Source organism: Lolium perenne, chromosome 7 (assembly GCF_019359855.2).
Source record: "Lolium perenne isolate Kyuss_39 chromosome 7, Kyuss_2.0, whole genome shotgun sequence".
NCBI lineage: Eukaryota > Viridiplantae > Streptophyta > Magnoliopsida > Poales > Poaceae > Lolium > Lolium perenne.
In genome coordinates this window covers 203,686,114-203,697,331 of record NC_067250.2, presented here as the reverse complement: position 1 = coordinate 203,697,331, position 11,218 = coordinate 203,686,114, and the positions used below count along the sequence as shown (strand labels likewise).

General features: G+C 46.8%; 2 protein-coding genes across 2 annotated transcripts; one reads left to right on the top strand and one right to left on the bottom strand.

Annotated features, from left to right (window-relative positions):
* Positions 1 to 1,115: 1,115 nt before the first annotated feature.
* Positions 1,116 to 2,751, bottom strand: LOC127314440 (uncharacterized). Its single transcript, XM_051344906.1, has 2 exons — positions 2,471 to 2,751; positions 1,116 to 2,383 (listed from the first exon to the last, which is right to left on the bottom strand). Exons 1-2 carry the CDS (start codon positions 2,622 to 2,624, stop codon positions 1,692 to 1,694), a joined length of 846 nt encoding a protein of 281 aa, XP_051200866.1. The 5' UTR covers positions 2,625 to 2,751; the 3' UTR covers positions 1,116 to 1,691.
* Positions 2,752 to 4,547: 1,796 nt separating this feature from the next.
* On the top strand, positions 4,548 to 5,231 carry LOC127315639 (MEIOTIC F-BOX protein MOF-like). Its single transcript, XM_051346109.1, has one exon. The coding sequence runs from the start codon at positions 4,548 to 4,550 to the stop codon at positions 5,229 to 5,231; it is 684 nt and encodes a 227-aa protein (XP_051202069.1).
* Positions 5,232 to 11,218: the final 5,987 nt, after the last annotated feature.

The following is an 11,218-nucleotide window of genomic DNA, read 5'->3' as shown; positions in this document are numbered from 1 at the left end:
TTATGAAAACTAGGGTTTGTAAACAATGATTCGATGATTTCTGCGTCCCTCGACTCCCCCTTATATAGGAGGCGGAGCCGAGGGATTCGTGCTGTACAAGTTACAAAGTCCGGGAAGGTTTCTAACTCATCCCGCAAGATTACAAATAAGACTTTCTATTACAACTCTAACTTTCCTTAATAATATCTTGGGCTTCCGAATCTTCTTATTCTTCGGGTAGTGGGCCTTCAATAAACCCCGGGTACTATCTTCGGCAGGCCCATTTGGGATGCCTATGTCAGGCGCTTCCCAGGCAGCAATGCCCTTCAGCCGTCATCTTCTTGCGCAGGTGCAAGTGCCACTCCAGGCAGTGCGCCCGGACAGGGAACAGCAGCTCGCTAAGACTGAGCCTCCTCTCGCCACGGTTGGCTTTTTTCCTCTCCGTCCACAAGCTCCAGATGAAAGCAATGGAGAGCATTTTCTTCTCAGGTGGCAGCTTCAAGATTAAGTCGAGTAGCTGCATCCCCGATAGGCATGCCAACAAGTCGTGCTGGATATCCTCCAGAGACAAATCGCCAAGCTTTCATGGCTTCAGAGCATCTGACAAACAAATGGCCACCATTTTCAAAAAAGCTGTTGCAAATGGCATATCTAGTGTCTAGGTCAATATGTCTTCTCTCAATAATTATTTGCAAGGGTAGGCTATCATGTCCAATTCTCCACAGGAAGTGGTGAACCTTGGGCGGGCACTCGAGCTTCCAGATGTTATTCCACACATTTTGCTCCCAGTTGCTGCCCCTCACGCCATCAGCAGGACCAGCTTGGCGGTCCGAGGCAGCCGCGAGGGCACCTTGTACGCAGATTTGGCAGAGAAAACCCCTCGGCTGTCATAGTGCCAGGCAACCTGATCACTCCATTGGCCAAAGATAGGTATTTATAGAATCTTGTCAGCATCATTCGGATTGAAAATAGTCCTCACCAACTGACTGTTCCAAGAGTTATCGGTAGCATTGATGTAATTCTCTTGGAGTAGACACCTAGTGGACTGAAAAGAACCGAAGCAAAAAACCATCTTATAATTTGGAGATATATCCAAACTTTCAACAGATGCAGTAATTTTGAAGGTACCAGGTATGTACATGTGCAACAGCCAGTCTCTTAATTTGACTATATCCGTTCATATATTTCCCTATGACAGCTTTTCCTACATAGGCTGAACCGTCGCAATGATGGTCGACTCAAAATTGTTCAGGATGACATTTATCCAAAGGCAGAGAAACAACAACGCTACAGTAATAGAGTAAGCAAAACCTTTTCAAACTCATCCAAAACGGCAAAAGTCATAAAAGGACCCCTTGTATCTGTAACAGCCCAAGCCAAAGAGATTGAAACACTTCAAATGTCTCGTATAACTACCATGTCTTGCCACATTCCTTCAAGATGGCAACACAATCACCACTGCGATTTCAAAGCTGTTGTCGATGCAGATGTAATCACATTGAAGTAAACACACAACTGAACTGACTGGATAAGAAGTGAAGCAAACACCCATCTCCTGGTCAAGTAAAACTAACTGAATCTTCTCACCATGTACATGCGTCTATTTTCTCCTGAACATTAGCTGCAAAGAGACCTTGAGTCAGAAATAATCCTCCAAGCTAGGGCATGAGACGACCTTGAGTCATCAGAGAAGCGGGCATGGCGAGGTCCGGTCACCACGCATCATCCGCGGCTGCCCTGGCATTGGCGCGCATGCGGTCGAAGGCCTCTACGGGCACCGAGAGGGGCCCAGCGCGCGCGTGCCACCTGGCGCCGTGCCGGCCGACCTTGGCGGCGACGTCCTCGACGGCCTTGAGGAACTCCTTGGCCTGCGCCGGCGCGAGCACCTCCTTGACGGCGGCCTCCACGGCGCGCCAGCGCAGCTTGTCGGCCCGCCTCGCCGCGCGCGCCATCTTGCAGACCTCCTCGGCGGCCGTGTCGGCGAAGCCGTCCTTGGTGTTCTCGCACGCGAGCTTCATGGCGTACGTGGCCTGGTACTCGGCCACCTCGCCGTCGAGCGCGGCCTCGCGGGCCTGGAGGCGGCGCGCGGCGGCGGAGAGCGCGTCGCGGGCGTGGGAGGGCAGGGAGGGGAAGAGCGCCGGGAGGAGGGTGCGGAGGATGCAGGAGGGGCGGAGGTCGCCGCCGAGCCAGGAGAGCGCGGCGACGGCGAGCGGCGGGTCGTCCGGGCGGGCGACGAGGGCGGGGACGTCGCGCGGGCGGACGGGCGGGCCGGCGGCGAGGCGGGAGTAGCGCAGGCGGAGGCGGGCCAGGTCGGCGGTGAGGTCGACGACGCCGACGTTGTCGCTGTCGCTGGAGTCGGAGGAGAGGAGGCGGCGGTACGCCGCCGGGTCCGCCGCTCCGGGCGCTGGTTGGCAAGAAACCAAGAAAGAGGCGCAGATTAGCAGCCAAGAAACCCTTGTCGGGCAAGAAGAAAGAGGGGAGAAGCGATTACAGATGGGGGTGAAACAGGGGAGGCAGGAGAAGATGCCCTTGTCCTTCTTGGCGCTCTTCCCGGTGCCGCCGCCGCTGCCGCGGCGGTACCCGGCGTCGTAGCCATAGTAGTAGTCGTCGGCGTCGTCGCCGGCAAGGGGGCTCAGGAACGGCATCGCAGCGCTGGGTGTCACCTGGCCGAGCGCGCGGAGAATGGAGAGATGGGTCGGTGGGTGCGCTCGTGGAGTCAAGTCTTAAAATGCTCGGCCCGAGACCTGTCGCCGCTGCTCCTGTCACAGCATGATCTCTCTTTGTGGAATGAGATTTATAGGGAGATCTCAAAGTTTAGATCAGGGTCTACTGGTTATGCTGCCCGAAGCAAATATTTCTGGAATCATGTGTTACATATTTGCAGCATTTGTATATATGTTCATACACAACAATATTCAATCAATGGCAGTCCAGTAGGTCTATTTGAGCAAGCGTATCTTACATGCTATGGTTGCACAAGCTTGCCGCTGATTGATGACACTCATGTCGAAGATACTGTCCTCTTGTTGTTCGGGGTGTGTTACCGGAGGTGGACGACAACAGCACCTTCGTTGTTGATCCTCAGATTTGACAGCGAAAACCCTTTGAGTTTGAGTTCGGTGAAGGCTACTCAATATCTACAGCTCAATGCTCGCAAACCTCAGGTGCATAAGACCGTTGGGATAGTCAACCGCGGGGCATCAACTGGTATGGAGCACAAAGGAGGCCCTTGGAGATTGCGACTGCAACAAATTCGAGCCCGAGTTGTCGTCAGACAAACAACCAACCGTTGTTTGACTCCAGTTGTTCTCTTCGGTATCTTCTATGCATATCATGGACATCTAGAATCTATTATGTGTCGTCAACCACACTTCTTCCTCGGCGCCAGTAAAGAAGGAGGAGGTCCATTCACCGCCGCGTGGGCGCCTCTCCTCTCGCCGGTTCTTCCGCCACCGCTACCACGGGCGGTAAAAATGGAGGACGACAACGAGAGCAGCAACTTTGACTTCGGCTAGCTCTTCCTCTGACGGCGACGGCCGTGGCGGCGCAACAACCTTGACTTCAGCGTGTTCGACCGACGTCATTAGATTAGGTTTTACTGTTTTTTAGTTTAAATTTGTTGAACTTTGTAAAAATATTAATGAAATCCATCGTGTTTTAAATCAGAAATTGTTTTAGTTGCTATTGGGAGCACCGGTTTAGGGTAACAGGTGTGGGAGAGCCCTCCTCAAATTGGGGAGCGGGTGCCGGCGTCCCCATAGCGCACTACCAGCGCAGCTGCCGACGCCTATTTAGCGGCGCTGGTGAAGATGCTCTAATTAGATTCCCAACATTGTATTAGATTTTGTGGCGCGTGAACAGTAAATTTTTTAATGGAGATTTCTATTAACCACTCTGCTCAGCTGGCAACAAAGCATGGGCAAAAGTAGGAACCCTGCCCGGACATACTCAGACGGCACAAGAGCATCAGCCATTTTATCACAAACCGTGAATCGAGGCTTAGCCGGTGGCTAGGATATATGCAATGCAATAGTTGATCAAAGAAACGGTGAAACAGCACTTCCCAAACATGTTGCAATTTTTATCAAAACTGAAATATACTATTCCATTTGATCTATATTAATTGTCTCTAATGTAGATGTATCTAGAAACATCCATACTAGTAACAAGTAGTATAAATCAAAGAAAGTAGAAGTATCAAGAAACTAAGTACTTGCCCGTATGGTCAAATACTTGCGTTTTGGAATAATTCAGTTTTAGAAAAACTTCCATGCCAAACTAAGCTAAAACATAGCAATACCCTATGGCCGGGCAGCCTCTCGAATTAGATTAGGACCAGCCTTCATATTGGGCAGGCCAAGGTTTGATCCGCCGTACGTGATTGCTTTGGATACTTATGATGGGATCCGGTGATGCCACTAGGTTGTATGTACTGTAGGATTTTCCTGGACGGACGGTGAATCTAAATTTCTTCACTTCTCCGGGACGGTTTATGAGCGGGAGCGACCTCATCAATACCAGCCTCTCCAGACTCCATTGCGCTATTATACAGACGGACCACGGCCGGCATGAGGCGCGGTGATCGCTTTGTCGCGCTGGACGACGATCTCCTCCAGCACGTGCTATCCTTCCTGCCCTCCCGCGATGCGGTGCGCTCAGCCGTGCTCTCCCGTCGCTGGCGCCACCTCTGGAAGTCCACCCCGGCCGTCCGCGTCGCCGGCAACGACGACCGCTTCCGCCTCTTCGTCAACAGCCTGCTGCTCCACCGTGACAGCGCCTCGCCGCTGCGCTCGTTCGAGATCGAAGCCTACTTGACGATAGCCGGGGAGGTCGACAGCGACGATGAGGATTACGGCGAGGAACCGGCCGAGGTCACCGACCCTCACGTCGACCAATGGATCAGGCACGCCGTGTCGTCCTGCCGCACCCGCTCGCTCACTGCCCGCTTCGTAGACGAGGAGGCTATGTGGTCGCCTCGGCAGCCGCGGCCTTTCGCCTCCCCTCACCTGATGACGATGCACCTCCACTACGTCAAGCTCAAAGCCGGCCTCCTCGACTTCTCCTGCTGCCCGGCGCTGCTGCACCTCAGCCTCAAGGACTGCCGCCTCTACGCCGGCGCCTTCGTGTCGCCCTCGCTGGAGCGCCTCAGCATCGTCGGCTGCGACATCCGGGAGGCAGATGGGCGTACCAGGATGGCGATCTCCAGTTCTCCACGCCGAGCCTCCGTTACCTGCACCTGTGCGACGATGTAGCCCAAGGCTTCCCGAGAGCTCCGTGCCTCGAAAGCATGCCTTGCCTGACGAACGCCAGCATCAGGCTTACCGGCTACCTTGCCCAAAACCGCGTCCCGGCTTACGACGGCGCTCATCATACCAGGGCCGGTCGCTCTTTGCTTCTGCATGGCTTGTCGGAGGTCACCAGCCTGGAGCTCATGGCTTCACCTTCTTCTGATGGAAGGGTTTGTCAAATGCAACCTTCATTTTTTTTTCTTCACCATCGATTTCAGCAAATTGCACTAGATATGCACCGAGTAGATTGCCACCGTACGTGCGGCTATATATCTTTGTGCAGCTTCTGCAAAAGCTTTCAGCTTCCACCGGCCACCTTCCGGCACAATACCAAATACATGTACGGTGTAGTTAGATTTGGGGTTAGAAAATTATATATAGTTTGCCACGGTACCTTCAGTTGGTAAATTTAGCATCGTGAATTTTATCAAAACCAAAGTTCTTTCATCTTTAGTTAAAGAACACAAAATGAACAAATGCAGTACTAAATTCAGTGTAATTGCTAGGTTTTCTACATGCTACTGTAAGTCGCTAATTGCTTTGCATGTTGTACTACTCGAGTTAATATCTTTGAGTCATTGATGTTATTAATCTTCTGAAATATATTCAGGGAATCTTACTAATGGATTTGACATTGTGCCCTACATTCACCAAGTTAAAGACTTTGATACTTAATGAGTGGCGTGTCTATGCTGAAGTAACTAAGTTGGTGTGCCTTCTACGGCACACACCAAGACTGGAGAGTCTCATTCTCCAACTTCCCTTTAAGGTATTGAGTTCATGTTTTATCATTGATTACTTTGGTTCCCTATGTTTACCATGCAAGTTAATATATATAGTCCCCGAAGAGAAAAATCAAATCCCTAGATACTCCTATGCCTATGTGTCATAAACGCATGGAATGTGGTATCATATTTTCATTTGCTGGCGCATATAAAGCTTCAACCATTGCTTTCGAGTAAATTACTAAAAATTACCACATTTTGGGTTAGGATCATCTTTTGCTATTTTTTGCACTAATCTACCACTTTTGAGGCAGAGCATTACAAATCACACTGATTTTCATCGAACTGCATTTTAACATAGTTGGTGACAAGTGGAACCCATTTAATAGAGCTGGCTGATCAACACGACCTGCCACGTTGACGTGCTTGACTTTTGCACGTCGACGTGCTTGACCTATTTAATAGAGCTGACTTGCTTTCATATTATGCAGAACTGTCCTACGGTCGACGTGAAAACTGAAGGAAGTCATAATGGATCAGAACACCCATTTCTTACGTTGGAGCACCTTAAGACAGTGGAGATCAAGAACTGCCGTCCATCTTATTATTCTAGTAACCGGATGCGAGATTTTAGCAAAAGAATTGATCAAATTATGAAGTTGTTCAGTGATTGGGGCATACCAAGCAGTAAAATCAGTATCAACAGCAGGCAGCCTCAAGGTCAGCCATGCATGTACACATACCTAGTTTCTTTGTGCAGTTTTGTAGACTAATTTTTACATAAACATACATTGAACAAAATGGAAAACAATAACTACCTAGAGAAAAAGTATTTCAATTGATCAAGAGCAACTAAACTAGTGTTTTACATTACATCAATTGCTCTTGTATGAAAAAATAATTACTATTAGTACGATTTAGTGGTAACTCGACATGAATCGTCTTGATGCAGGCATTTAGTATTTTCCTGTTAATTTGGTATGCTAAATAAATGTATTTTGTGTTCATGAAAAATCAATCGACATCACCTGATTTTGCAATCCCATGAGGCCATTGGCTATCTGGATAGGTATATCTGTAGTGTGATTAGATGCACATTTAAGGCTTTTAACTTGTGCGTTTCACCTGCTCCAGTGCATGGTCGATATATATGTGTGTCTGATGGTGTATTTAGTCTCTATGGAAATCAGGAAATATTAGTTCACTCCGGATTTTTGTGTGCACCGAATTGATTTTTTTGCCGGGTATCTGGTTTGCAGGAAAAAAAGAAAATCCCCAAGTGCTAGCTTCAATTGAGTTCAAACAGCCAAGTTCAAATTATCATGGATGCGCGTCAGAGAATATTATGGATAATATCGACAGGGTTGGCTATGGAGAGAAGATATTTTTCTGTAACAAGTTTTTTGATGCCAGTTCTTCATGATAGGGTCTCTCATGCTACATGCATTTTTTGTGTGTTTTCATTTCGTACTAAGCAATTAATTCCTTAAAACTACTATAGGGTGCTTTCTAGATCGTACTTACTAAGCAAATTTTCTTATGCATTATTATCATGTGATGTATCATACCTCGAACCATATGGGAGTTTGGGAGTCACAACGATCGTCGGAAAGGGAGGCTGCCCTCACATTTGTTGACATATAGAAACACGATGCACGTCCCATCAGGGAATTTTGACTAAGTTGGGGTTATGTGCTAGCTTGAGTACTTATTTTCCCGTTTCTAGATGAACTTGTGTAACGGAATTAAATGACAATACTATAACACATTATTTTGCTTTTCTGAACGAACCTGTGTCACAAAATCAAATCACAATGCTAGAATGTTCCTGAAACGTAAAACACGAAAAGAGTGAGTGAGATTTTGTAGAAAAAAATTATGTAAATTATTTAAAATACAAAAATAATAAAAGAAACGTCATATTGTTGAATGATGGTTTTTAATTAGTTGAATGTCCGTTGCCACGGCCTCTTAAAATATTAAAAAAAGATAAAATGATCTAATTGCACTTAATGAACGTCTACGATTTGCATTATATAGTCCTTTTGAACCAAAGAGAATTTGGCAAGCCTACACTTTGTTTTCCAATATGAGTGGAATCATAATACGTTCCAGAATCAACCTCACAAATCACAATAGTAGCCAGCACGCTAGATCCATCAAGCAAGCTAAAGTTTTTTTTTTTTTTGAAAACTCACAATATATTAAGCTAGCAAGCCGCCTCATTAAAAACCTTCCAGTCCCCTTAGGTACCCTGGTAAGGAAAAGAGTGCGTCTGAAACTTGCTGCCAACATTATAATTCAGTTACATCGTGGATCAGGCTGCTCAGAATGCTATCTGGGGGCTCATCGTCCCAGTTATAATTATATTTATCTAAAAAACCAGCCTTAGCAAGATCATGAGCAGCCTTGTTTGCTTCCCTCGAAATACGGCTAAAAATAACACTACCTATGCTAGTGCTCAGGTCAATGCAATCAGCATAAATCGCAGCTGGCTCACTCCACCAGGATTCAGATCCATTACAAGCATCAATTGTTTCAGAGGAGTCAGATTCTGCGAGGACCGAGTTGCACCCTTTCCGTAGAGCGAGAGCCAATCCATCTTTCATCGCCATCGCCTCCGCCATAGAAGCCGAAGCAACATGGGGCAGATACCTTGTACTTGCTGCAATAAATCTTCCTTTATAATCACGCAAAACTGCACCCGTAGCCCCTTCACGAGAATCGGAGAAAACGGAAGCATCCACGTTGAGTTTTACTTGCCTCGGTTCAGGACATCTCCACTTCTCTGTATTAGTAGCCAACATAGGACGAATAGCTTTGGCAGCATTAGCGGTAATTGAAAGGATAGAGATCTTACATCTATAAATAGGTGGAACTTGTTCATTGTGTGTTTTTCTTCTCCTGAGCCACCACAAATACCAGCACGCCACCGATACTGTTTCTTTTAGACCAATATCAGAAAAGCCAGGAAGAGAGTTGTCTTCCCTCCGAAGAATATGTTCTAGCATGGCAGACCCTGCCATATCAACACTGGCGGCTTCCTCTATCACCAGTTGAAGACCAAGTGAACTCCAAAGTTCAATTGCTGGTTGGCATTGAAACAAGAGATGGCGAATATCTTTAGGGCCTTGGTTGCAAATCGGACACCCTCCTGGAGTAGGAATGTGGCGATTCGCCAATATGCATTTCAGCGGAAGAATTCCATGGAGAGCCCGCCATATAAAAATCTTCACCTTACTAGGGATTTTAAGTTTCCACAATGTTTTCCACACAGGATTATTTATAGACCCACCAGGGAGTGCCAACAGCCCCGCCGAGGCTCCAAATTGGTGCTTCCATTGTACATGATATCCAGAACGTACTGTGTAGCGCCCATGTTTGGTAAAGCTCCAAGCCAGAAAATCATCAAACGCTTGGTAATTAATCGTAATTTGAAGAATTCGGCCAACATCCACAGGACTAAATAAGTTGCTCAACAAAGTTTCATCCCAGCCTCCTGTATATGGATCTAATAGTTCTGAAACTTTTGTGATCACTGCATTACCTCGTGGAGAAATAATTTTCCGTGAAGGACTGCTAGGAATCCATGGGTCTTGCCATATGTTGATTGATTCACCATTGCCTACCCTCCAAATATGTCCTCGCTTAACTACAACTAGGCCGGCAAGAATACTTTGCCAAGTGAAAGATGACCCCTCCTTCGGTCCAGCTTTTAGAATGTCACCCTGAGGATAATATTTAGCTCGCAGGACTTGGGCGCAGAGGGATTCTGGATCATTAATTAGCCTCCAAACCTGTTTTGCTAACAAAGCAAGATTAAAGGAATGAAAGTCTCGGAAACCCATACCTCCATCATTTTTTGGGTAACACAGCTTCCACCAAGCATATCAATGCATTTTATTACTATTCTCATCATCTCCCCACCAGAATTTAGCAATCGCATCCATCATTGCCTTACACACCAATTTCGGAATCAAGAAAACTGACATAGCATATACCGGTATTGCTTGGGCAACCATCTTCAGTAGGATCTCCTTACCTCCAATAGAGAGTTGTTTTTCTTTCCAACCATTGATGCGTTGAATAATCCTCTCAATAAAATGTTGGAAACAATCACTCCTATCCGCACCCACCAGAGCAGGGAGGCCAAGATATTTATCAGAAAGAGCTTCTGTATCAATATGGAGAGCTTCACAAATTTCTGCTCTCATCAGACTATTAGTACAGGGTGAAAAGAACATGCTTGATTTTGATAAACTCACCAGTTGTCCCGAGTTTGCACAATAGGTATCCAAAACTTGTTGCAAGGAAGTTGCATTAGTCATATCAGCTTTCATGAGAATTAGGGAATCATCAGCAAATAGTAGATGTGAGACTGATGGTGCATTTCTGCACACCCTTACCCCATCGATGCCACCAACTTCTTCTTCATGCAGCAAAAGACTGGATAAACCCTCCGCACAAAGGAGGAACAAATAAGGTGAAAGGGGATCTCCCTGCCGCAGACCCCTAGTAGGAACAAACATATCTGTCTCTTCAGAATTAAAGCGAACTTGATACCGGACAGAGCGGACACATGCCATCAAGAGAGACATCCACCTTTCAGCAAACCCCAACTTACGCATCATATTTTCCAGGAAGATCCATTCCACTCTATCATAGGCCTTATGCATGTCTAGTTTTACTGCACAAGACCCAACCCTGCCTTTTCTTCTATTCTTGATAGAATGGATGCATTCATAAGCCAGGAGCACATTATCAGTTATCAGACTCCCTGGGACAAAGGCACTCTGCATCGGAGAAATAACCTCTGGCAGAATTATCTTCAATCTAGTCGCAAGCATCTTCGATATAATTTTGTATATTACATTGCATAAGCTTATAGGTCTATACTGAGTCACCAACTCTGGATTATCGATTTTTGGGATTAGAACTACCGTGGTATCGTTCCACCCCTCTGGAATAATTCCTGTATTGAGTGCCTGGAGAATTTCTTGAGTAATTTCATCTCCACAGATGTTCCAAAACTTCTTATAAAATATTGCATGAAGTCCATCTGGGCCTGGTGCTTTATAGTCACCGATACTAAACATGGCTTTTCTGACTTCCTCAGCCGAGAAAGGAGCAAGGAGATTGGTATTCATCACGTCAGTAACCTTCGGATTAATCTTCTCCATCATGGTCGGATCCACCTGTGTAACCTCCGACGAAAACAGGTGAGCA